The sequence below is a fragment of the Melozone crissalis genome, unplaced genomic scaffold (assembly GCF_028551555.1).
Source record: "Melozone crissalis strain CALT ecotype California unplaced genomic scaffold, PUWL_Pcris_2 ptg000231l_1, whole genome shotgun sequence".
Classification (NCBI taxonomy): Eukaryota; Metazoa; Chordata; class Aves; order Passeriformes; family Passerellidae; genus Melozone; species Melozone crissalis.
Window position 1 is genome coordinate 3,339,223 of NW_026535993.1, and position 27,819 is coordinate 3,367,041.

At 47.8% G+C, this 27,819-nt stretch overlaps 1 protein-coding gene across 1 annotated transcript in view; it reads left to right on the forward strand.

Moving 5' to 3' along the window:
- The window catches only part of LOC128949422 (olfactory receptor 14J1-like), a gene marked incomplete at its 5' end in the record, with an annotated part of 46,516 nt that extends 19,618 nt beyond the window's left edge, over positions 1-26,898 (forward strand). The window contains one exon of the mRNA XM_054294283.1: positions 26,731-26,898. Within this exon, the coding sequence (XP_054150258.1) occupies positions 26,731-26,898 (168 nt within the window). The remainder of the gene's footprint in view (positions 1-26,730) is intronic.
- Positions 26,899-27,819: the final 921 nt, after the last annotated feature.

A 27,819-nucleotide genomic window follows, 5' to 3' on the forward strand; every position in this document is an offset into this window, starting at 1 on the left:
TAGCCTTAAGAGCTATCAGGATTTATATTGGATTATAATTGGAAGTTCCTCTTTAATCTCTTAAGCCAAGTAGCTGGGGTTTCATCCTTTTCTTGCATGTTATCAAAAGCTAGTTTTGTGTTATTACTTCAGGGAACTGATTTCTTTATTCCTCTAACCATCAGGGACCTATACTCTTCCATGTTCCTTCTATCTTCCTCTTCATTAGGGTCCCACTCAGGGTCCTGTAAGGGTAATTTTTGGTCGCTGGGATCTCCTGAACGATTTTCTCACTCCCAGATCTGCATTCCTATGGCCCTAATCGTCCTCACTTCTTCAGCGCTGAACAAAATTTTAAAAATGAAGTTCAGGTCTCCCCAGGTGTAAATGTTGGGGCCTAGAAATTGGTCTTCTTGGTTCGATATACCTACCAGATCCTCCACTAAGTTCCCTAACTCCTTTTCAAAGCCTCGAATTTCAGTGGCTGTTAATGGGGCATCCACAAACCCAAGTCCCTCACGTATCCCACTCAAGGGGAATTCTCTAAGAGGAAAAAGCTTCTCCACTTTAGATGTTTTAGATCTTGTGTTACAGTAAGGTCCCTCAGAGAGGTTACCCTTCTAGGAAGAAACAGGAGGAGTGGGGCTACTTGACTTATATTAACTGGGTTAGAGATGGAGGTGCTCACCTCCCAGTTAGGAGGGAGTAATGGTATAGCAGTAGGTAGGGGGAAAGAGACTGAACCTGTAGGAAGGGACACTGGAGGTGGGGCTGGAGAGACAGTTGAAGAGGCTGAGGGGGAGACTGGAGAAATAACTGGATTAGAGGGAGGTGGGAGAGTAGTGTTTGGAGCAGGTAAGAGAGTTGAGGTTAGGGTAGGAGTAATAACCATAGGAGTGTTAATCGGAGGTGGTAATGGGATCGGAGCGGCTGCTGATTCTGGGGATGGAGAGGCCAGAGGTAAAATCGGGAGATCTGGGAGAGGAGCCTGGGGCCTTGCCAGGTAAATAGGAGGGAATGGAGGAGGAGGTAAGCAATCAAGGGGGTCCCACTTAACACTAACCTCTTCTCTCCCCTCATTATTTTCCTTCCGTTTTTGTAGTTTAAAGATTTTTATAACATTGCCAGTGGTATCCCTCTGCCAACATGCAGCATATGTTAACTGCTCAAGATTGGGACTTTCTTGGGTATTCAGGTGTTGGTTTAATTGGGAACACATCCATGGATCTCTTGTCCCATACCATGGCCACTCCCCCTGCAGGTTTAACTTAGGCCAGACTTCCATACAATAGTGAATCGTTTTCATTTTGTCTAAGCCTTTCGTTGCCTCCTGAATTTTGGGAATTCTGCCCATACCTGCCCCAAAGACCAAAAGACATGTTAGAAAATTATTAGGTTTGTTTGAGTATTGCAGATTATGGCTTGATCAGTATTAAATCACTAAAAGTGTTAAATTTCCATATGACAAATTGATAGACTCAGAGCCTGTAACCTGGACCTCAAATGACGAGGAACAGCTTCAGAATCTGAAAACTAAATTCTCCTCTGCCCCTCTACTGAGCCTACCAGACCTTTAAAAGATCTTTGACCTATTTTTAAATGTGGAAGAGGGGATAGCTTGCGGAGTCCTTACACAGGACTGGGGAGGATGCAGGAAGCCGGTCGCATCTCTCTCCAAGTTACCAGATCCAGTAGCCAGAGGGTGGCCAGCCTGTGTGCAAGTGAGAGACGCAACAGCCACCCCAATAGAAGACACACAGAAACTAACCTGAAAGGGGAAGATCCGGGTTCATACCCCACACAATATGAAAGATGTTTTAAGTCACAAGGCCCCTCAGTGGCTAACCGACGCCCAAATACTAAAGTATGAAGTCGTCCTAATAAGTACCAAGGGCCTCCAATTAGTCTCTTCAAAATGTTTTAATTCAGGCCAGTTCCTCACAGGAGAGCCATTAAGAGACCTGGAATATGATTGTTTAGAAATTATTGAAATGCAGACTAAAGTGAGAGAAGATTTAGAAGATGGGCCCCTCCCATATAGGAGAATTTTATTTACAGATGGATCATCATGAATGGTAGCCAGTAAACAGGTCTCAAGGTATGCAACCATAGATGGGCAGAACATGCAAGTTGAGGAAAACTACCCTCAAATTGGTCTGCCCAGTGTTGTGAAATCTGTGCCCTGAAGAGAAGTCTAGATTTACTAGAAAAAGATAAAGGAACAATCAATATCGACTCCTGGTGCGCATTTGGGATTGCCCATACATTCGAAAAATATGGGAAAAACAGGGGTACCTTAACTCTTAAGGCAAAAATATAATACATGAAGAGCTAAGAAAATTAGTACTAGAGTCACTAAGGAAACCAATAGAGATAGCCAAAGTTCACATAGAAGGACATCAAAAAGGGGACACCCTTGAAATAAAGGGAAACCAATTAGCTGATCAAGTAGTGAAAGAAGTAGCTTTGCAACAGGAAAGTCCAGTTAAAATTCTTAAGATAGAGAGAACACCCAGTAGAGAAGGAAAAGAAGAAAGACCCATCTTTGATGAGAAAGAATTAAGGGAGTTAGAAAAGATGAGAGGACAGCAAAAAGAAAATGGAGAATGGTGGACCCCTGATGGACAGCAAATTTTAAATAAAGCTCCAGCCCGAGTGGTGATGACGGAGTTACACGAGTTGACCCACTGGGGAATACAAGGCTTATGTGACCACTTTCCAAGGGATCATATGTGCATGGGAGTACGTAACATAGCAAAGGCAGTTACCAAGGGAAGTTTAACTTGCCAACAAATTAATCAGAAAGTAATGAGCAGAGTACTATCTGATCTGGGGGAAGAGAGTTGGCCTTGTGGCCATTCCAAAGTGTGCAGGTAGACTTCACAGAAATGTCCCCTGTCCAGGGACAAAGACTTTTATTAGTGACCATGGATCACCTCACCCATTGGGTAGAGGCGTTCCCAACAAAAGAAGAGACAGCCCAAGCAGCCACAAAAGCAATTCTAGAAAACATCATTCCCCAATATGGGTTAATAAATAATATAGATTCTGACCAAGGTCCACATTTTACTGCCCAAATCTTAGAACAAGCTGTTGAAGCCCTGGGAATGAAATGGAGGTTGCAAAGCCCAATTGCATCCCCAGATCTCCAGAGGAGTAGAAAGAATGAATAAAACCATCAAAAACACATTAACTACATTAGTTACAGAAACCCAGATGAATTGTCTTGAATGTCTACCCTTAGCACTGTTACAAATTAGAACAAGGCCTTGATCAGGTATAAGAGTCTCACCTTATGAAATGATGTTTGGACTAGCCTTCTTGACAACACCGTATAGCATTGGAATTTATCCAGAAGGTGAGACAGCCACCCAAAAGTATCTAAAGGCTATAGGAAGTATGTTAGAAGATCTCAGGAAAAAAGGCTATCTCCCTCAAACCTCTCCCTTAGACACTAAGGGACATAACATCAATCCAGGGGACTGGGTGTTAGTTAAATCATGGAACTCTGCACGTTTAACCTCTAAGTTTGAAGGCCCTTTTCAGGTCCTACTCACCACCAATACAGCCATATGACCCAAGAGAAGGGGTGGACACATATAACCCAGATTAAAGGACCTGGACCACCTCCCACTGAGGAGTCAAAACCAACCACATCTCCTACTAAGTCTTCTAATGAATGGATTGTGACTAATCACTCAGACGATCTAAAGGTAACCCTCCAAAGTAGACCTAAAGACTATTAGAGACTGTCTATAGTCAAAAACTTGTTAAGAACTGTTTAAATAATCAAAACTTGTTAAGAACTGTTAAAAATTGCAGTTAATGTTATTTATATTTTACTTTTGAGTTTGAAATTAGATACTTTCCTGTTGCATTTATTATTAGTTAGTGCTTATTAATGGATGTACAGTTTTTAGTTTGTGTTGGAGCCTTTGTTTGTTTCGGCGTATATTGTGATTTTTGTAGGATTAGGCATAAGAGTAAATACCTCGTTATTTGTTTGGAGTATTTTTTCCATCATTTTGGATACCCAAAATTCTTAAAGTCATCTGACCATTGAGTTCAAGGCTTTTAGGTGCATGTTTTGGTGTTAAAAAGTTAAAATACACCAGTTAACTCCAATCTTACCATACAAAGCAATCTCCTATAAAACATCCATCAGGGCAAAAATAAATTAGTAAAGAAAAGTCAAATGTGTTGACACTGAGAGAATAAAAAACTCTGCACTAAAACCCATGAGCTCTTCTGTAGCAGAAAAGCATAAGCAGGAGGCAAGGCTGGGTGAGTCTACAGTCCGCCTAAAAACAGCCACTCCAATCACTGGGTGCAGCTCAGTAGTTGTAGAGTTTAGGGGAATGCCTCATATCAGACTCCTGAGAATGCTCTTACTGATCTTACTTGTTAACAACACGCTGGGAAGTCAGAAGAGCCCATGTGCTAAATGTTACTACCCCCTTTACAAAGGGAAAGAAAGCAGATCTTTAATACGAGTACATACAAATTTAAACTTAAACTGTGCCAACCTCTCTCTTTTAGCAACCTGCCAAGGGCATGGGAAGACTTACTGGATTTCACAAAATATAGCCACTTATCAGCAATGACTGCCTGGGGAGTGTCCTATAGGAGATGCTTGGCTTTGCTTTGAACATAAGTCCAATCAAAAAGGCACAGCAGACTTAATAAAAGAGAAAGAAGTAACAACATCAGTAAATGAGAAAGAAGACCTAGAAACATCTCGTGGGAAAAACTTGTTCATAGATTTAGTGGAAAAGATCAGTAAAGAGTTGAATGTAACAAATTGCTGGATCTGTGGAAATACACAAATGGCCAAAGTCTGGCTTTGGGAAAGGATCAGCTTAAGACCAATAGATATGTTCAAATAGACACAAACGAGAAAAAAAGTACCAACTATTGGACAAAGAGGAAAAGAATGGTGGCAATTAACGTCTAAAATAATTGGAGATGAATAATGTATATCTAGGAAAAGGAAAATGTATAAAACCCCAGTAGGAGAAATGTCCTGTAAAAGATATTTAAAAGTAAAACATCCATTAGCTAGACAGATCCCTAGAAAGCCCAATAAATACTGGTCCATTGGGAAGAAAGAAATGGGGTGTATCTACCAAGAAGGAGATAAATTCCATGAGTGTACTGGAAAAGGAATAAACCCATTCTGGGGAGTGAGAGAAATATCCAAGGACTGGGAATTTCCAATGGCTATCAGTGATCCTTCTCAGAAAGCTCCAGAAAACCTGGTTTGGATATGTGGGAATGTGGCTTACACTGAATTACCCGGGGAGTGGAGCAGCACTTGCACTATCAGAATTATTAAACCGTCATTTTTCTTACTCCCAAAAGAGTCTGGATCGAACCAAGGGGTCCCAGTATATGATGATTTGAACAGATCTAGCTGACCAAAAAGAAACTTAATTGAAATTGGAGGAACCCAGACACGGAAAAACACAGTATGGACCCCCCAGGAAATAATTTACACTTTTGGACTGGCGACCTGGGCTCAAGATGGGTCCTGGCGACACCAGACCCCAATTTATATGGGGTTAAATCGGATTCTGAGATTACAAGCAGCACTCGAGATGGTATCGAACCGAGCCTCTCTGGCTTTAGACCACATAAATGACCAACTATCCCAGACTAGAACTGTGGTGTATCAAATCAGACTAGCAGTAGATTAATTACTAGACCATGAAGGAAGCACATGTGGAAAATTTAATGCCTCTGAGTGCTGCTTAGAAATAGATGACTGCAATGAAGTCATTAGAAATATCTCAAAGGAAATCCGGAAGTTAGTCTATGTTGGAACACAAGAGTGGACCCCTACATTTGATACCAGCTGGTGGGACAATTTCTGGTCATTAAAAGGAAACTGGTGGGAAAAAACCCACTTTTTCATCATAAGTGAAATTGCTAGTTTGATCCTCCTACCTTGCATGCTCCCCTGTATAATCCGAGTTGTAACATCTGCTTTACAAGCAAGTGTAATGATACCAAAAGAGCTTAATAAAAAAGAAGTAAAAGAAATCATGACAATGAACAATCAAGAACGTGAAGATACCAAGGAAATTTACAACTAATATTAAAAATTGTAAGAAAACTGTACTTTCAAGATGAAGTAATTGCTAATTGAAGCAGGCTTGAGCCCAATGGAACAATTAGAGAGGGAAATTGTGGAAAATACTTTGTTAAAGGAGTTGATATAAAGTTCTGTCGGAGGAAGGAGACCCAGAAACCAATTGGTTCATCCAAGTCCCATTTATTGATCGAATACGGCGGGTTAAATATAGTTCTTAATAAGCTTCATACATATTGCAAAAGTTGAGCTCAGGATTGGTTAGTTACATATCAGCAACTACACCTACTTCTACATTCTTGTGCTTATTCTTCTGTTACATTCTGCAGATATTCAGGACTAATCTCACCTCCCTTTCCTCATGTTGCAGCAAGGCCATCCGGCATTCTTGCCTGGCAGCAGTCACTGAATCAGAGACTGCTGACCTCCCTCTTTCAGCTTAACCAGTGGCATTATGTCAGTATGGCCTTTCTCAGCTAACCAACTCTTAATAAAATCCTCCACATTTCCCCCATTTTCTTCTTGAGCAAGAAGACTAGTCTGCATTTTTGCTATCATACAACTGACCATGTTTTGAATACAATTAAAGACACAAGGCAAAATAAGCAAAAACAGTAAAACTACACCCAGTAGTCCTATAGCATAGATCACAAGGTTCCTTAGCCATGGCCCAAGTCCTAAGTTTTTAAGCCATTTGTCAATTCCTAAACCTTCTTCTTCCTTGAGATTGTGAAGTCCTTGTTGCAATTCTTTTATCTTAGTGTGAATGGACACCGAATGATCAGACAAATTCATGCAACACATTCCCTCAAATTCTTCACATCCATGCCCTTGTGCTAAGAGCAAAAAGTCTACAGCAGCTCTATTTTGTAAAACAGCATGGTTAACACTCTGCACATCTGCAGTCATCATGTCCAGAATTTGGGATGTCTGGTTCAGCTCATTTCTTGTCCAGCACCCTAATTGTTTTGCTAAATTCATAGCCTTATTGGTAGATCTTCCTGGTAAGATAGTTGAAACTACTACTTGTCTGAATGTACCCCAAAACTTTGGATCTCTTATCTGGCTGCAGTCCAAGTCATGTATACTACGCCTTTTCCTGTTTGATGTTTGACTGAGCTGCATTAGCAAGGATACATTAGGGTGAAACAAGGACAATTTTCCCAAATAACAGGGTCCACCCTGTGGCTTAGCTGGTACACCATTCCATGCCCTGTCTCCACAAATTAGAAATATTCCTGTAGGTAATTTCATTGGTGCTGTGATGTTTGTGCCGTTACATTGACTGTAATGCTGTGGAGAGAATTCACTCAAATTCAGGGATGAATCTAAGGTGGCCCATGTGTCTTTAGTCTTTAGGTTGATTTAAATTTTGAACATCCAAGGGTTTGAAACTAAACTATCCTCCAGCTGTGGTGTTAGGCATACTGGCATTTGCACTTCCAAAAAGATCTAATTCTTCAGGAGGAGAATGCAAGGAAGTGTTAGGTGATTGGATTAGTAAGCATTGACGATAGCCATCACTCTGACCTGCAGTATATCCTTGCTGTGGTGGCAATGTGATGTTTGACATGTTACGCATGCATAAGGTTCGATTACTTATTAAACTGCAAAATTCTCCAGGAGACCACACTGGAAGTCCTACCAAGCATGTTCGAAATGGATTAGTAACCCCTCCAAGACTAAGACAAAGTGATGATTGGTTAATTTGATTAGCAAGTGTTACCCATAGATTTTCTCTTGGCTGACTGAAATGTGTTATTCCTACTGCTTTAATCGCTACAGCGTTAAGCAGTATAATAAAAACAAACTTCATTTTTCTTTCCTTTTTGCCTGTTTTTTCTTCCTCCGCTGTCTTTTACCTGATTTGTTAGGCTGATTAAAATGGACCTGAGTCAGTCTTTGAATACACTGATCTAACTCCAAATCAGCATCCAACCAGTTAAATGGTGGTGGTTGCAAAGCCTCTTCAGCTTTCTTACTATATACAGCTACCAATTCAAGCTCCTTCTTTAATACAAAATGTACTTGCAAACTTAATTTTTGCAACTTTTCAATGCAGCAGTCTAGTGCTTTTTCAGGATTCCCTCTGAAGGACCCTACAATCGAACGTTGTGTTAAAGGTACTAATTTTCTACACCTTACAGAGACTATACGTGATTTACTTTGAACCTCAATTCTATTTACAACACATTGTACTTCCCATTGATAATAAGCAAGAATTTTCTGTTCAGCAGACTCATAAAGATTTAAAGCTATATATGCATTTTGCCCTGTTTGTCTCCTTAATTCATCTTGCCAGCTTTTACCCCACGTGTGCTCGTGTTCACAAGTGTGACACCATAAATCCCATAATAATGATTGTTCTATCCAAAAAGTTCTATCACAACCCCCACAACGTAGGGCTATCCAGGTAGCACAATGTGGATCGTGACAGTCAAGGCAATGTTCCTTTGCTGGATTTGTTAAACGAAAAGTTGATAATGAGTCAATAAAACCAATCAGTTCCTGGGCCGTCCGATAGTGACATGTCAGTGCTTTGTCCAACACTTTCGAGTGTCCCTTCCACTGTAACAGTAGTGATCGTAGGACTAGAAACAGTTTCTTCCCCAGTCACTCCCTGTCCTCTTCCATGAGGTGGTCCACCAGAGGCTGTATCAAAAACAGGTTTAGTCCACTTAGCAGGCACCCACAAAGGCCCTGTAGGTGAAGAAACACAGAGATATCCCCGACCCCAGTATAACACTTTTGCAGGTTTTTCCCATAATCCTGTAGTCGGGTTTTAATTTCCTGACCTGACCTCGGATGATGTTTAATTGCAGGAGGGATATCGTCTTCCCCAAAAATACATAAATGATTGATCACATACAGAACCTTAGCTAAACATGATTGTGGGTCCTTTATATCTTGATGCTTTTCAATATACTGCTTAAGGGTACCATTTGCTCTTTCCACTATTGCCTATCCAGTAGGAGAGTGTGGAATATCTGTCACATGCTTAACAGACCACTGATTTAAAAATTTCTGGACCCTAGCACTTACATAAGCTCAACCATTATCCGTTTTGATACTCTTTGGGACTCCCATAACAGCAAAACAACTTAACAGGTGCCTGATAACATGTGTAGCTTTCTCTCCTGCCTGAGCCGTAGCCCATATGTAATGACTATATGTATCTATAGTGACATGCACACACTTAACTTTACCAAATCTAACTATTTGTGTAACATCCATTTGCCATTTCTCATTTATTTCTAAACCTTGAGGATTAACTCCAATGCCTAAACCTATTCCACCATTATGATAACTACATGTTGGACATGCTCTAACAATAGCCTTAGCTTCTGACAAACTCAGCTCAAAGTGCTTTGCTAATCCCTTTGCATTTTGATGATATTTACTATGTGCTTCTCTGGCCAATGTATGCTTATCAATAGAACAAGAGTTATCAATGGGTAAAGTAACCAATTTGTCTGCACGTTCATTCCCTTCTCCTAAACCTTCAGACCATTTATGGCTCCTAATATGAATCACAGAATAGGCTGCACTTCTTTCTCGTAAAGCTTTCCTTAATTGTATCAATAACTCATACAATCGTTTATTATTCACTTCCTTAATTGCTGCTTCCTCTATTCGTCTGGCTACTCCGGCAACATACATAGAGTCTGTGACCACATTTAAAGGCTCCTGTATGTTGGACACTGCCCATACTACTGCTAACAATTCCAAAGTTTGTAAGCTATCTGCAGGGTCTGTTGTGAGAAGTTGATGCTTCCATTGTCCTTTTTCTTGCCAGGTGACAGCAGCACGCCTTGATTTCTTTCCTGCATCTGTAAAAGCTGTAATAGCTCCTGTATCCAATAATCCATAAAGGGTTATGCTTTGATGCCCATGGGTAATTTCCACTTTTTGTTTTGGTCTATTTTGTAAATCCACAGTTAAAAGTGTAACACCAGTAGAGCCAAAACCCTTTTCATCCCGCGTTTGTCCAGTAAATGATGGTATACCAGATGTCATTTGTGATAGTGGTATTAATTGTGCAATGCGTTGTCCTTTTGTTATTCTAATAGGAGGATAAAGGGTGTAAACCATAATTTGTATTTCCCCTGTATAATCCTCATCGATAACACCAGGCAATACAAATAATCCCGGCATAGTTATTGAAGAACGTCCTAATAATAATGCTCCACATTTTTATCCATTTAATATAAGAGGACCCTTTACTCCAGTTGGTATCCTCTCAGGCCGGTTCGTCATTAGTGTGACGTCTACTGCTGCTGATAAATCCAAATCGAGGCTCTCTGCTGTTGCGGTTGCAGACAGGAGGTGACAGCGATGTTGCGTTGGCAGCTGGTGTCTCCGATGTCACGGCGGTTCTTGTGTCTGGGCGCGTATGTCCCTCATTGCCGCATCGGTAACACTTGATGAATGGTCTCGAACTCTGCGTGTCCGCCAGTGAGCCACTTCGGAGAGGAGCAAGAGCAGCTAACACCTGATTCTGAGCAGCTAACACCTGATTTTGAGTAGACTCTGCTTGCTTTTGTAACCCTAATCCTAATTCCTTTAAAGTTTCTGCTATAAATGCCTGTGAAGCTGTTGGCATTAATGCCATTCGCTCTAAAGCTTCCTCAATAGTCCAATTTGCCCCTAAAGTAGCTAACACTCTTGCATTTGCCTAACAGGTTCACTTTTTACTCCAAACTGACTAACCGTAGAACGTAACTGGGCTAACAACTTCCAATCTAAGGGAGTATATTCCGCTATATTATGTGTAAGGTTCCCCTGTGCATAATACTGTGGTGTGTATGTGACCGGACATGCAAGATTAGAAGCTACTTCCACTGCCTCGCCATCCCCCATTTGCATTACTTCTTTTGCCACAGCAGCCCAAGCTTCCCTCCTCTGTTTAGCCATCTCCCCCCATAGATCACTGTGTGCCCCCGGGATGGGATCTGACTCTTTAAGGGTGCTATGCTGCTGGCACTTCGGTACCGAGACCGAGTTCTCGCACGGGGAAGGCGGTGGAGCAGGAGCTGACTCGTGTGGGGGAAGTGGCCCCCCCGCTGCTGGAGCTGACAGTGAAACCGGAGACGACTCGCGCGGGGGAAGTGGTCCCCTCGCGGAGGCGGCCCGCTCGGGGGAAGCGGCGGAGGCAAAGGTGGCGGCGGAGGCGAAGCTGGCTTGCTCCCACCCCCACCATCCGACCTGCCTGAAGCTGGCGGCGGAGGCAAAGCTGGCTTGCTCCCACCCCCACCATCCAACTCGCCCTCCCCCTCTGACAGGAAGGGTGCAGATGGTTCCACTGTATCTAAGGGAAAATTTTCCACACCATTTTGCTGGGGACCCTTAAGCATAAGTATCTGAGTTACAGAAGGTGCCAGGGGATCATCCTCACGACCATACCCTATATTCCTCTTATGAGCTTCTGTCGCCCTTTCTGCTGCCTTTCTCTCAGAGACCTGCTGAAGTAACGTACTATACACCACCCGCCATAACGTGCCAAATTTCTTTGCTGACTTATCATCATCTAACACTGTATCCCACAGGATATCCCCAAACTTTTTCCACTCTACTATCTCATGAACTGTATATGAATTAGCAAAAATTGCTTTAGAATAACCATAAGCTAATAACCCTGGTAATTCCTTTTTTAAATCTATCCCTTTTACTCCTCGTCTTTCTAAATATGAGGAGAAGGAATCGTATGTCGCTTGCCTATCCATACCTATATATCAGCGCGCGCTGTTGCAGCCCTTCCAGGCTCCAGCGACACGTAGAGACTTGAGATACCTTTTGTAATCCTCAAGGGTGCTTTTAAAATCCGGCACCGTCCCGGCTGCAAGGACTCTCACCCAACTTCCCCGACCGTGGCGAATTTATAATCCAAGAGAGCGAACGTTCAGAGTGCCTTTGCCCGCATTCTCCACCATTTGTCGGAGGAAGGAGACCCAGACACCAGTTGGTTCATCCAAGTCCAATTTATTGATCGAATACGGCGGGTTAAATATAGTTCTTAATAAGCTTCATACATATTGCAAAAGTTGAGCTCAGGATTGGTTAGTTACATATCAGCAACTACACCTACTTCTACATTCTTGTGCTTATTCTTCTGTTACATTCTGCAGATATTCAGGACTAATCTCACCTCCCTTTCCTCATGTTGCAGCAAGGCCATCCGGCATTCTTGCCTGGCAGCAGTCACTGAATCAGAGACTGCTGACCTCCCTCTTTCAGCTTAACCAGTGGCATTATGTCAGTATGGCCTTTCTCAGCTAACCAACTCTTAATAAAATCCTCCACACTCCAGATTGTTTGTTACTTCAAAACAAAGCATTTTTTCACACAAAAGGAAGACATGTAACAGACACAGGTAAGAATGAGATGGATTACTGATGGGAAGAAGAGGTCCAGAGCCTGAATCTCATTTTATTTCTTTCTGTCCCTTCTTCACTCAGCCTTTTCCATTAGTTCACTGTCTGGCATTTACTGCTCCTCCCAGTTAAGTGCCACTGGAAAATGTCACTAATATGCTCTATGTCACCTCCTCCTGATAGCTGATGGAGAGGTTTCACAGCACCAGGCCTGGAAGCTCCCCCAGCAGCTGCCCCAGCACCCCCAGAATTCCCCACCTCAGGCAGGGAGGAAGCTCAGACACCTCACAAGTGTGAGTGCACATCCCAAGTACAAACTCCTATGACAAACTCCTCTTCCTTGGGAAGAAATGCTTTACAAATGCATTCCCTGGGCAGCTTTTCCTCCCACGGTACTGCTGGGGAGCCAGAGCTGCCTGCTGAGTGCAGCATCTCCTCAGAGCAGCACCAGCCTGGGCACTGCCTCTCCATTGCTCAGGTAACCAGGGACAGCAGGGGCTCTGCAGGGGATGGGATGCAGGAGGAACCCCTGGGGTGATGCACCATGCCCAGTGCCATGGTGCCACCTCTCCCAGGCGCTGCTCAGCTCGGGCTGGATGAGCTGGGCTGCCTCTGCCTGCGAGTGACCAGCCCTGGTGCTGCCAGCCTGGTTTCATTGCTGTTCTGTCTGATCATTGCCCAGAGGGATGACAAGGACAGACATGTCCTTCTCTTCCTGGGATTGCAGAGGAAACCCTAAGAGAGGAGTTTTGTCCTTACAGCATGAGCAAACAATTGGCACTGCTGCTTCCTTCTGCCTCCCAGGGCACCCAGATGGAGCAACACAGGGGTTTAGATGGTGGATGCTGCTGCCGATTTCCCAATAAGCATCTCCTGTGGAAAAGCTGCTTGGGTAAACATTTAGGGAGAGCAGCCAAGTCCACACACCAGATTCACCATGGCCAGTTCAGCCACAAGAGGCAGAAGGGCCTTTTGTATGACAAATTCCAGCAAAGGTTTATTCCAGCACGCCAAAGGGGAATCGGAGACAAAAGAGCTGGCCATGTGGTGTGCACAGGGTTAATTAGGGGTCAGTGGCCAATGGTCCAAAGGCACTGGGGTGGCACAAAGGGCAGGGCAAAGGGCAGTGCCCTACAGGGAAGACACAGAGCCAGGCACCAGGGATACCACAACCAATGAGGGAACAGGGAAAGGAGAAACTACCGGAATTTGGGACATATGGGGAAAGGAATTGGGGTGGTTCATAGTGTTGTGCAAGGCTCCATGGGGAAGTTTTCCCTTTCAGCCTAGGTGGAGACTCTATAGCATATTCTTCCATGGCAAGGCCCTGGGGATTGCCCTGAGGGATTCAAAGGATTCCACACCCAGGCACACAGAGAGCAGGCAGGGCCTGATCCCCCAGCCACAGACCTTGCAGAGGCTCTTCCAGAAAGGCCTGAATGAGATGAATTGTTGAGAGACTAAATGAAGAGTTCAAAGCACCTCAATAAAACCAAGGAAGTCTCATGTAAGAACTTCAGTTGGCTAGTTTATCTGACAAACCTTTCTGTGACATTCCAAGCTATGTTAATAAACATCCTGAAAATCGACCTGTCAGAATGGTGATGTCTAAGTATGACATCTTCTCCAACATCTGATTTTGTTCTGTGCTGCACTGGAGTAGGGACAGAAGCCATCTGAAATGCTTTCAAGCTTGCCAAGGGTGAACCTGTCCCCTGTTCAACATCCAGCACAGCTGCTGGCAGCAAAGGCATTCCTGGGAAAGCCCCAGAGCCACCCTGTTCTGATACATCCCAACAGCAGGTGTGTTCCTGCCCAGGTTCCTCACAGGTCCCAAAGCAGCAGCACTGCTTTCTGCTTGAACCCCACTTGAACAGGGGCAGGGAAAGAATTATGTGTTGGATTTTGGTGCTGTCTGGATGGTCTGGGAAAAGCCCAAAGATGGCCTTGGGCCCCCGGGGTTCGAAAGGACGAGAGGAAGCTTCAGATTTGTTCTCGGTCTCAGTGTTTATTAATTGCTTATCTAAAAGATTTTCTCTTGGCCTGACAGAGTTCTGCTCAGCAGTCAGCCATGGGCACACACTGAGAGCCCCTGGGGCGGTCGTCTATCTTTATACCCGGAGTTACGTATACAATATTTATCATTTTTCTCCAATACCCTCTTCCCTTATTAACCAGTGTTCCCCTAGTAAGGTCCAATCCCGGAGTGCCAACTCCACCACAGAAGATGGAGGCCTAGAGGAAGAAGAAGAAGGAGAAGGGCATGCCCCAATGCCTCCATCTTGCCTCTCTAGACCCCCCTGTACAGGGATCTTAAACCCTGTATCTCACACTCCAATTAACTTATCCCTTCACCATTCACCCCAGTGAAATCCTCCCGTCCTCATACTGATGTCATCTCCCATGTGGGATCAAAGTCCAGCCACCAGACATTTCTGGCAACATTCCAGGACTCCCGAGCCCCCCAGGGGCAGTCTGGTTCACCCTGCACCCCAGTTCTGAGAGACTGAGATCCCACATCTCCCCCTTCTGTTTGCACCAAAAGACCGTTTTCGCTTTTATGTGAAAACCCCCCAAAGTCCTTAGTTTCTTTTTATTTCTCTTCTGGGTCGTTTTTCGCAGTCTGAGTCTCAACTTCTGTCTGAGTACTCGTCTCTTTGCTTCTTGGATCAGCATTCTCGTGTTCTCGCGTTCGGAATGGCTTCACGTGCCGTGCCGACACCCACTTCAGACCTCGATCTGTGGAGATACAAGCGAAACCCTTTCCCCAAGTGATTAGTCTGAAAGGACCCTCTATTTGACCTGTTTCTGGGTTTCTGACCAAAACCAAAGGATCTCCCTTTAGCTTTGCCTGTGTATTGTTTAGAAAATGTCTCACGATCGGTGGATCAGATGAATAATCCCTTTGTCGTGTTAACATTGTCTTCTTCGAGGTGCTTTTCTTTTTATATATTGTTGGAAAAAATTGCTGCATTGTTGCAGTCTCGCCACGAGATGGCGCTGTGGCTCCGCCGAGCCGACCCGGCATGTCGTGCACTTCTGCCCTCCTGCCACTAGGTGGCGCTGTCACCGGCCTCCCTGGCTCGGATGACAGAGCAATCTCGACTGCCCCACTTCCTCTTCCTGCTCGGCGTCCCCTGTGAGGGGAAGGGACTGGGACTCCGAGGCTCTGAACCAAAGGCACCAGATCTGGAGACGGTGTGGAGCCCCGGGACGTAGAATCCCTAACACGGCCCCTCCTCACCCGCGACGTCACAGGGGACCGGGCTCGGGTCCGCCCGCGTCTTACTTTCTGCGCATGTGTACTCTCCGAGCTGCTTCCTGTGTCCCCCAAGCTGACGTCATCGTCTCCCCCCTGTTTCACCTCCGAGGTTCCCGCCCCTCGGTCTGTCCCAGAGTCCAACTCCTCCTCCTCTGACGTTGTGTTCGCCTCTCCCGCTGGTACTCCGGCTCTCCCCGCGATTTGAGCTGACCGTCGCACCGGGTTTGACGTCACAACCGCGCGCCTCCTGCGTCTCGCCGCGGCGGCTCGCTGAGGCTGCACATTTTCCCTCAGCCCGCCTTCCGCGCTCGCCGCCCCCGCGCCCGCGTGTGAGTCTATACCCCGGTTTTTGCGAGTTTCGCCCTCCGCGCGCGTCTCCTCATCTTCACCCGCACTGCCCGCCGCCGCCGCGTCGCCGCTTTCACCGCGAACAGGCCCCCCCCCCGATCCCTTATCTTCCTGCTCCCCCCCTTCTGCTCCTGACTCCTCCACACTCTCTGGAGTTTCAGGACGCCCTTGGGGTTTGTTGCATTTTTTGATCGGGGGTTTTAATATTTTTTCCCGCTCTCTTTTTTCGAGAGCCCTTTCCCCCTGGCTTTTTAAAGCCAGAGCAATTTTTTTCCCGGAGCTTTGCCGCTCCGCCCCCTTCTCTGAGGGTACCGCAGCTTCTCGCTGCTTTTCCAGTCTTTTAGACTGCACTGAAATACCTTGTAACATGATTCTTGCCGGCGAGAGTAGCTTTAACGCTGTCTCATCTTTTTTTGTTGCTAAAATATATAAATGCCTATTAATTTCTTGCCAAAACCCCACTTCGAACAGCAAACATGTCTCCGCAAGTGGATAATTAAGCCTTGCCCATAATAACAGCTGTTTTAATTCTTTCTTTGGGATCCCTTCTGTATATAATTCTGCTACACTTTGTAAGGTGGATAAGATTTCCCGTTGTTCTTGGGAGAGTGAGGCCCCCATGATTTTATTTTGGCCTCCTTACCGAATCTGTCGTCAGAGTGGTCTGGAAGCTCCTGTTCTCCGTCCAGCAGATTACAAAAGATGGATCCAGAGGCGCCTTTCTGGTCCCAGTCCAGGCCGCTCTGCTACGAGCTGTCTTCAGCAGAAGCTGAGAGATGGGATTTCTCAGTGACTGCTGATTTTTGCAGCTTCTCCCGGCCGGTTTTTTCTTTTTCTTCTTTCTTTCTTCAGGCTTCTCTCCTCTGGAGTTATCAGTGCTGTTCTCTTGGCTCTTCAGCTCTTCAGGGCTTTCCCCCCCCCGAAAGGTTTGGTGGGAGATAGCCCGCACAGCGGACGCCAGTTGTTGGATTTTGGTGCTGTCTGGATGGTCTGGGAAAAGCCCAAAGATGGCCTTGGGCCCCCGGGGTTCGAAAGGACGAGAGGAAGCTTCAGATTTGTTCTCGGTCTCAGTGTTTATTAATTGCTTATCTAAAAGATTTTCTCTTGGCCTGACAGAGTTCTGCTCAGCAGTCAGCCATGGGCACACACTGAGAGCCCCTGGGGCGGTCGTCTATCTTTATACCCGGAGTTACGTATACAATATTTATCATTTTTCTCCAATACCTTTCACCCTTATTAACCAGTGTTCCCCTAGTAAGGTCCAATCCCGGAGTGCCAACTCCACCACAGAAGATGGAGGCCTAGAGGAAGAAGAAGAAGGAGAAGGGCACGCCCCAATGCCTCCATCTTGCCTCTCTAGACCCCCCTGTACAGGGATCTTAAACCCTGTATCTCACACTCCAATTAACTTATCCCTTCACCATTCACCCCAGTGAAATCCTCCCGTCCTCATACTGATGTCATCTCCCATGTGGGATCAAAGTCCAGCCACCAGACATTTCTGGCAACATTCCAGGACTCCCAAGCCCCCCAGGGGCAGTCTGGTTCACCCTGCACCCCAGTTCTGAGAGACTGAGATCCCACAATTATGGAATGGTTTGGTTGGAAGGGACCTTAAAGATCATCCAGTTCCAGCCCTCCTGCCACAGTGATGCCACCCCAAAAGGGCTGATCCTGTTGCAGTTTCTCATTTATCGAGAGAGAACTGACCCACTGGTGCTTGCTGTGCTACTGCTCTCCCGTGGCTGATGCCACAGAGCTCACTGGGTGGACTCAGGGTGTTAAGGGCTGCTCACACCAGGATTACAGGGAGACAACCTCCACAGTAACCCCTGGGAGAACTTTCTTGCACCCAGTGATTTTTAATGCCAACCTTGCTGCAGTGGCCACATCTTTAAGCACCATCCATCAGGCCTTCAGCTGAAACATTTGTTTGGCTGAAAAGGGTTTTAGAGCCACTCTCTTGTCACAGTGCTGAGAGGTCTTCTCTGTAATTTGTTCCTCTTAGCAAATAGAATAAAAACGTTTTTAAAATGATGCCAGAATCCAATCCCTCCTCCTGTGATTCAATCCACAGCTAGCAGAGAACAAAGCCTCACAAGGAAGGGGCTCTCCACTAAGTAACCCTTGATTAGAGATGTGAAAGCACCATTCCATTTGGACACTGGGCTGGACAGCGCTCACAACTGGCCCTTTTCCCTGAGCCAAGGCTCTCCTGTGGCACTGGGATTTATGTTCTCGCAGCTGATCAGCCAGTGCTGGGTGCTCTGAACACTGCTATTCAAACAGAGGCGCCCCTCTGGGTGAGGCTGGGCTGGGCTCTCTCCTCACACCGCCTGCCCAATCCACTTGGCTTCTCCTGCAGCTCCTGCAGCAAGAGGGAAGGAGGGGCAGGCGAGCCCCTGGGACAGGCAGGGCCATAGGGACAGGCAGGCCATGGCTGGCAGTGCCAGAGCAGGTCCCTGTGACTGCCACCCACTGTCCACGGCAGCCAAGGTGACGATGATGATGGTGGCACACCAGGGGGCCCAGCCTCATGCCCAGAGCTGAGCCTGCTGAACACACACCAAACCTCATCCCTCCCGTGCAGGGGAGCCACAAGGACAGGAGGGGTGTCTGTCACACACAGGGCACAGCATGGCCCTCCCTTGAGGTGCCTGGGCCCCATGGGAAGTCTGGAAGTGATGGAATTGAAGGTGGAGGCCAGCGAGGAGCCTGCAGAGGAGGGATCTCAGGGAAGGAGGGGTGACAGGAGGGCTCCAGGGGGAAATACAGGGCCTCTGATGGAGGCACTGCTGCAGGATCTGCTGATGTACCTGCTGCTGCTGCCGCTGCAGGAGGGAAATGCTTTCTGTGGCAAAGAGCTCATACAACAAGTGCTCCATTCTCCACCTCCCTGCTGGGAGGGCTGCTCTGCCTTCAGTGCAACAGCAGCAAACACACCAGGAAAAAATAACCACAGGGCAGGAAGAAGAAGGGGTGCCCTTTTGTAGAGTGAGGTCAACATGTTTTCACTTTGCCAGAAAACCCTTCTCCCCAGTTTCAAGGCAGGCACTGCAGTGAGTTAGGGTAAAGCAGGAGCCATGTGCTGAGGATTTAATACCAGGCATTTGATTTATTTTTTCTTTTGATACTGGGCTTGAAGTCTGTGAACTGCAGCAGTTTAGAGAGTTTAATCCCACAAAGGTCCGAGCAGAAGAAACAGAGAGCCCAGAAGTATTCAGTCACACTCTGACATCCCATCTCTCAAATGGCACACCAGGCTGCACAGACACTGCAGCGACCTTTGTCTCACCATGTCCCCAAGTCAACATCCATGAGAAGATTACTTACAAAAGCCAGTTTTAATCCCTTTCCAACTCACTACCTTATTTATCCCCAAGCCAATGCTACAATCCATTCAATAATTGTCATTCCTCAGGTCTATTTGTTACTCCAGAAAGACCATCTGGGATGCTGAAGACTTAGCTATGTTCAGAGAAGATCAATGCAGGATGTAGGCAGAGAAGAACAAGGCAGCTGACCAGGAGAATTGAGAACCTGACAAAAGGAACTGAGGATGATATTAATTTTGTGGAATTTTAGGCATCTAACACCTTTTGAGAGAGGCTTCTTTACTATGATGGAGGTTAGCACCTCCAGAACATCATCAACCATCGTGTCTCCCACATGTGTCACTCTCAGAGAGCCTCTCCTCCTCTCTCAGCGATTCAGGAGAGGGCCACCAAAGAACCTGGCAATGTGGAGGCACAAAAAGGACACAATAGGGGGAGATAATCCATCAGGACCAACACCAGTGTGAGAACCAGGAGGTTTAAAACAGCCATGGTTAATCTGTTGTTGGAAATGTGGAGTTCAAGGCCAAAAGGGCTCAACTTGAGGAGGGCAAAAGAGCAAAAAAGGATACTATTTTCCAGGGAAGGGCTGGGAAGCTCAAGAAGAGAATTCATGATGAGGCCTCAGCACTCTCTGTTCCTGCCCTCAGGGTCTGAGTCTGTAACTCAGTGCTGAAATTGCAAGGATGAGACACGCACGACACAAACTCCCTTCTCCCAGCTCCAGCTCCCAGTGGGAGCGATTCAGGACACGCTGTGCCGCTGTCAGGGCGTGCAGCTGACTGCCTTGGATCCCCTCTGTGCTCAATGGGTGTCAGCTGCCTGCCCTCACCCAGGCCCCAGCCCCGTCCCAAAAGTGGTGCCCCCGAGCCCGGAGCCTCCCCGGGGCCGAGGGCTCCGCAGGGCTTGGCCAGCACTGCCCGGTCCAGCCTGGGAGGTGCTGCTCCCACCCCCTGGCTGCCAGACCAGCAGGATGGATGGGAAGAGTTGCCTGCCTGCCCTGCTGCCAAGGCAGAGTGAGAACAAATTTGGATAATAAAAGCTGGAATAAGGAGATGCCTTGGAGAGGGCGTTGGAATAGCGCTTTGCAAAGCTTCAATTTAAAGCCTTGTTTCTATAGCTAACGCAGTCATAAGGGACATTAGCCTAATTTCTGTCAAGAGAACTTGTCAACACTGCAGTATTTAAGATAGACACTAAAGATGTGTTTTATCTCACAGATAGATCACCAGGGAAGGAAGGAGCTGTGTCACACTTGGTTCACAGGAAAATAAATTGACGTTCTCCCTGGGCCTAATTGGTGGATGCTGTTTTATAACACCACAGGCACGAGCAGCCTCCCATTTTATCAGTGTGCAGCTGAGGTTGGTGCCAAATCCAATAGATAGTGGGGTTAGATACAGGAACCCACAGGGACGTGCTTCAAATGGGCACCCAAAGACACAGAGCTGGGCATTTTCCAGCCACAGAGTATCTGAAACATTGGGCCATGTCCTGAAGGGTCACGTCCTTCTACTGATGGTGCTCACCAGCTGAGTCACAGCTAGCGGGGTGGGATTTCAGGGTCAAGGGGAGAAAATTGGTGATAGAAGAAGAGAACTGTCTTGGCTTCCTCAGGACCACCAGCAGGAACTCACCTGGCCTGGTTTTCAGAGACGGTCCATGGTGAGTCAATAGAAAGCAAAGAAAAGAGAGGTTGTACCCGGCAGCTTTAGGAGAGCATGCTCCTGCTCCCATCATACCCCACTTTGGGGAACTAAAATATTCCCAGGAGTCCGAGTGTATTGAGGCTGGCATGGCTCCACGCGTCCCACGTGCCAGCCTTGGAGCTGGGTTTGAGACATGCCCAAGATGATGCTGGTGCCATGGCACAAAGGCTTGTCCCAGACTTGCAGCTTCTGCAGTGGAAAGTTGAAAATGCCCTTTTATTTGCAGTTGTTACACGGAAATAACAACCATGTAACCTTGTCTCAGCCTTGGAACAGAAATCAGCTTGCAGAGGAAGCCTGAGGGAGCGCGACCCTGAGCTGCAGGCTTGAGGGCAGGAGAGTGGCTCTGCTCTGCCATGGATTCTGCCCTTGCAGAAGAACTAAATCACTACAACAGACAGAAATGTCCCTCGGGAAGGAAATCCTCTCAAAGATAAATCAATAACTCAGTGTAATTTTAGCAGCCAGAAGAGTATACATTGCCAGGAAGGCTGAGAGCTCTGCCACAGAGACAGAAGCACAGCATCATCAAACAGCCCTGCAGCAGACTCTGCACAGAGCTCGGGCTCTGGGTGTTCACTGCCAAGCCACGAGGCTGGGCTCTGCATTTTGGGACCCCACAGACCCAAATCACAGGGACAGCAGCAAGGATATGGTCCAGCCAAACTCCCTTGGGACAAACCCACCTTTCCCTTTTCTCCTCTGCGGCAGCAAGGCTGCAATCATGGCAGTGCTGGCAAACACTCCAGATCCTGCAGGGTGAGACACACAAAGCTCAGCTAAACCAGGCTCAGGAGCAGAGGGGGAGTGCTCCAGCCACAGCTTCCACCCCTGGCCGGGGGGTTCCCACCAGCTGAGCCACTCGGGAAACAGCACAACAAGGATGTGCCGCAGCCCCCGGTGATTAATGAGACTGCAATTTATGTAATTATATTAATGCTAAGTACACTTGGAGCAGTAAGTTCAAGGGAACTGATGACACTATAGAGGACAGTTCAACACTGAGCAGTAACTCCAGCAAAAAGGGGGGAGAAAAAAAAGCCCCTAATTATTCAGTAGCTCTTCTCCCAGATTCTCAGGGTCAGCTTGGAGGAGAAGGTGGCCTGAATTATATTTTCATTTCCAGAACACCAACAGAATTGCTAAGTGAGTTCCAGCAGCAGTGTCAAAGCCTGCCCTTGGTATGCGTGCCAGCCCTGTCCCCTCCCCGGTTCTGCAGGGCCAGGCAGGGCTGGGCTGCCGTGTCCCTGCCAGCGCTGCCACCACCGAGCCCTGCTATCCCGGGGACACAGGACCAGCTCCTGTGCCAGTGTTTGTCCTGGTCCCCAGCACGGACAGACAAACTGCAACAACCAATTCCTCAGAAGCCAGGTGTAGCCTGCATGTCTGAAGGTGCAGGAGCCTGTCCAGGATAAGCCTGAGGAGCAAACAGCCCAGTCCAGCAGAGGTTTGTGCACACCCAGCCCTCTCCAGAGTGCCTGTTGGCACAGCCACAGTCCCTGGCAGATGTGGAGCCTGTGCCAGGGCATGCAGAGCTGGGAAGGACTGTGCCCACACATAGAGCTCTTCCCCTGCATGCCCACCTGGAGCCACGGAAGCATTTTGGAGCCCCCGTGCTGGCCACAGTCCTGTCACTCCTCACAGGTTCCTTTGGTGCCAACAAGCTCTCACACAGATTGTGCCATCAGTGCTGATGTGCTCCAAGAGCCTCAGTCTGCAAATCCAGCTTTACAGCAGCTACCAATGCACACTGGGCTTCTGCATTGCTCCATTGAGACTTGAACCTTTACAGGGGCCTGGAGTGCCAGGACACAGGGAATGGTTTCCACTGCCAGAGGGCAGGGATGGATGGGATATTGGGAATTAGGAATTGTTCCCTGGCAGGGTGGGCAGGCCCAGGCACAGGGTGCCCAGAGCAACTGGGGCTGCCCCTGGATCCCTGGCAGTGCCCAGGGCCAGGCTGGACATTGGGGCTTGGAGCAGCCTGCGATGGTGGAAGGTGTCCCTGCCATGGCAGGGGATTGGAATTGGATGAGTTCAAGGCTCCCTTCCAACCCAAACCATTCTGGGATCCAATGACTCTGCACCTCTGAAATGCTGAGATCTGCCTGCAGAGCTGCCCCAAGGGCCAAGGTCAGTGCTGGAAGCTAAAGGTGCCTTATGACCACTCCACACAAAGCCAGGACAATGACTTGTTTTGCTCCTACATCACAGAACACAAAGCTGCCGGAAAAGCCAGGGCAGAAGAACTCTGCAAAGACTACACAAAAGAGGAGACCCCACAAGCCTCATGTGACCCCTGTGTCTGATTGAAAACCAAACCCAAATTAAATGAGCAGTCACAAGTTTGGTGTCTCAGGATTGCACTCAGAGCTCTCCTGGTGCCTTCCAAGATCAGCAGCCGCATCCAGCAACAGGGAACATGCAGAAGGCAACTCAGTGATGATTAGGAAGACACATATGAAGTTATCCATCACAGAACAACCTGTGTTCACCTACATGTCCTGCAGTACAATCAGAAATCAATAGCAAGATGCAGAAACCCTCAACCACTCAGTAAAATATAAAGAACAATTGTAATATTGGTTTTAAAAGCACCTCTGTAAAGACAGTTGAGAAGAAGCCTGAGAAAGCAAAGCAAAATGCCTGAATTGAAACCTTTTTTTTTCCCTCAGAAAGACATTAATAATGGATTTTCAATGCAAGAAGAAAAACTGAAACCCACACCAGATTCTCCTGGTAATACCAGCTCTCTGCAAAGCCCAGCTATTAATGTAACAGGGACGTCCATCAATCAAGCACACAGAAAGTACATTGAGAGCTAAAAAAAGAGCATGCAAACATCTGCTTTTGGCAACCTAAATTTTGTCCTTAAGCATAAGGAGCATAATAAATTATCAGGAGGTTGGGCTTGAACTTGTTTTCCTCCATCCTGGGCCTAAATGCTGAGGATAAGGATGAAGGTACACAACATGCTGCTGCTGAGATTTGTCATGACAAAAAGTGGGCGAAAGGAGCACGATTTCATTTGTGTTTTCATCTGAAAACACTGGTGCAAGAGGACACCAAGCAGGGGTGTAGCATCTCCCTGTCTGCAGTTCAGGGAGCTCCTGTGAACCCTTTTCCACCTCCAGCATCCTCAGCACATCCAAGACTTCTGGAGTGGTCCCACAGTGGAGTGACAATGTGCCAGTGTGCTCCAAGGTGCCCATGGCTCCCTCCTCGCCCAGCTCCTTCCCTGCTCCCTGTGGAGCTGTGGTGATTTTGGCAGCTCCTCAGTCCCTCAGTGTTCTCTTCAACCATCAAATCACACTTGGGGTCCATCCATGCAGCCAAGCACTGCCTGGGGTGTCCCAGCAACCCCAGAAAAGCTGGATTGGCACCAGGGGAACGGCTACAGAAAGCAGCTGGGGTGTCCCCACGCCTCCAGTGTCTCCCCCCTTTAAAACACAGCAGGTCAGAGCAAGTGCTGGAGAATCCGTAAACACAATTTACGGATTCCAGCACAGGAGGCTGCAGGCATGGCTGCAACTAAGTCTTCATAAATTCTGAAGAGTGACAACATAAAATGGCATTATGGAAGGCTGTATTTATTGTCTCCCCATGCTTCCATCTCCAAGGTGCCACGTTACACTTAATAACAGTTTTCTCCCCAGCTGCCAGTGTTGCAAACCCTGACAAGCTAATGGTCGGGCCAGCCCTCCCCAAACACACACATCTCACCCAGTACACAGCTTCCATGGCAAGAACAGGCAAAAAGGATTAAACCAGTGCTGCCCAGCCTGTCCCCTCCGTGCTGGCTCTGCAGGGCTCCATGCCACGCAGCAGGACAGGACTTTTGCCCCTGGAAGTGATGCAGAGGAGGAGCAGCTGCTGTAGGGTGGGTGGTACCTGCATGCCCAGTGTTCTGCTGGGACAGGAGCATCCCTGCCCTGCCCTGCTGGGAACACCAGGGCCCTGCCAGCAGAGCAGCCCCACCTGAAACTGCTGCCTGCTGTCACAGCAAGCTCTGGGCAAGGCACCAGCACAGCCCTGGGGGGAACCATGGGGAACCACGGATCCTTATGGAGAACCAGAGATCCTCATGGAGGACCATGGAGAACCAGAGGTCCTCATGGAGAACCAATGGGAACCAGAGGTCCTCATGGAAGACCATGGAGAACCAGAGAACGCCTGGTTCCTCGTGCCAGAAGGACAGGAAACCTCACCATTCAGCATTCCCAGCTCCACTACCACTGCAGTGTGCACTTCCATGGTTCCATATTTAGCTTTTGGACCATGGATACAGTTTTTCTGGAGCAAAATCTCCACTGAGCTTCTTGTTCTCCCTGCTGGTGTAGTGTTCAAAGCCTGCAACAAAATCACTTTGAGCCTCAGGCTGAGCCTTGGGTGTGGATGGAGACTTGACAAGTATAAAGATGCTGCTGTTCCATCCCTGCCTGCATTGCCTGCACTGCAGAAGGAACAAAAAAAAAAAGAATGTGAACCATCTTTAGTTCTCTTCAGAATACAAAAAGGTAACAAAAATCCCCAAACTCACATATATCAGTTTATCAAGTACAGCAAACAGTACAAACAGGAGTGCAGGTGTGTTTGGCCTGAGAAAACTCGCAGTGGATGGAGATGAGTGTGAACATCTCCTCACCCAGTGTCCCCCCCTCTGGCCTCCGTGTCCCTCCTCTCTTGCCAGCTGACAGCGACCAGCTCTCCTCAGCAGCCTGGCTCTGCTCCTCCTCTAGGACAAGTCCTTTCCCCTTCAGAAAGCAAACCAAAGGTTTAGAGAGCATCTGAAGAGATCAGTGTGTGGAAGGATGATGAAACAGGAGTCAAGTGAAAAGTGGTAGATAGAGACAGGCGATCGGAAGATCACGCAATGTGACGGAAAGCGGTAGGACTCCTTTTCCCCTAATCTCTTAAGATAAGAGATCACTTTAGGAATGTAACTAGGAATGTAGCCCCCCTAACGATAGTAATGCCAGTAACTTTCCACTCCTGGTAACTTTCCACTCCTTACTAACCATAGATGGTATTGCAGACCCCTCTGACGTAGAGAAGCCCTTAGACTATAAAACCCCAGGAGAAGAGATAATAAAGGCCTTTGACCATCTACCACATTGGTGTCTGCGTGCTCTTTGGCCCGAGCGACCCTGGAGAGTTTGGTCGCCGCGCTGTTCCTTGTAACCAGGTCGCCTTGCCTTGTATCAGAAGGCAACAACTGGTGCCAACACCTGGGAAGAAGCTCGGGTAACGGGAATTCGCCTGGACAGAGGACGGCGGCTGCAGCGGCGGGACCGTCTGCAGCGGGGGAGACACCCCCGGACCAGTGTGGACCATGGAGGCCATAGCGAAGGTCGTAACTCAGATGCATGCGCAATGGGGTATTGAGTGTAAGATTAGAGATTTAAGTCTTGCATTGCTGAGACTGATTAAGCTTGGGGCTATAGAAAGCCCGATAGATATCCTCCATTCAAGGGTTTGGGATAATTGTACAAAAGCTCTGGCCGAGGAAGCTATGTCCTCAGGCTCAGGGAAAGCCCTAAAATCGTGGGGCAGAGTTATCCAGGCTCTGCAAAAAGCTCGACAAGAGGAAGAAACCTGGAAAGCCACGCGAGCTTGTTTATTGGCCACGTCGCAGTTGGGGGTGGGCGCGGCGACGCAAACCGCGGAGGATTTTGAGGCGGGCAAGCGCGCGGAGGTGCGAACGTCGGAACCCCCTCAGCGAGCGGACTCACCATCGGAGGTGGGGGAACACGCGCGGGCCTTCTGGCAGGGGCTCGCGGAGGAGGCGCGGAACGCGGCCTGATTGTCAGACCCCGTAGAGATCGATAAAAACGCCCCCCCACCTTATGCGTTTGAAAATGGCGCCGAACCGCATGTTCACGGCGGAAAGGAAGACACGGAGGGCGGAAATGCAGTCAGCCTGCTTAACAACACATGCGCGGGCGAGCGGGGAGAAGGGGCGGCCCCTGCGGAGGAGCGTAAGACCAATCAGAGCGCTATATTCAAATTAGGTCCCTATAAGGCAAGGACCTCCCCCAGCAGGAGGCGGGGGGACCCCAGGGAGAGGGGACGGCCAAACCCCCGCAAGAAGGGGCGGGGTCGGAGCCCGAGAAAACGGCTGAGCAGCCCGGAAACATCCATCCAGTCGACTTCCAGCTCAGCCTCGGACTCGAGCTCCGAGATCGAGAGGGAATCGGAGGATTCCGATTCGGATTCTAGTTTTAACAGAAAGAGAGCAGCGGCATGTAAGGTCACTAGTCACAGTGCTCCCGTGTGGGTGAAGGGGTTATCAGAGAAAGACCGAACCCCGCTTACACACTGGCGGAAAATAAAAATAGCGTGCGCGGAGTGGGGTCAGTCTGCCACACTGGTGTTCCCGGTCCGTGTGGGGGGGGCAGGCAGAAATCAAAGGACCTATTCCCCGGTAAACCTGAAAGACGTGCAGGCAATTATTAAAGTGATTGCAGACAAGGGAATTAATTCTGCCATGGTTTCCACACTCATTGACGGCGTTTTTGGGGGGGATGACATGTTACCCTTTGATATTAAGCAGACCTGCAGAATGATTTTCGATGGGGCAGGGATGATTGTTTTTAAACAAGAGTGGGAGGACGACTGCATAAAGCAGCTAGCCTTGGTAACGGGAGCTGACCATCCACTGCACGGCTCCAGCATACAGAGGTTAATGGGCACAGACCCCACTATGATCACCCCCCAGGCACAG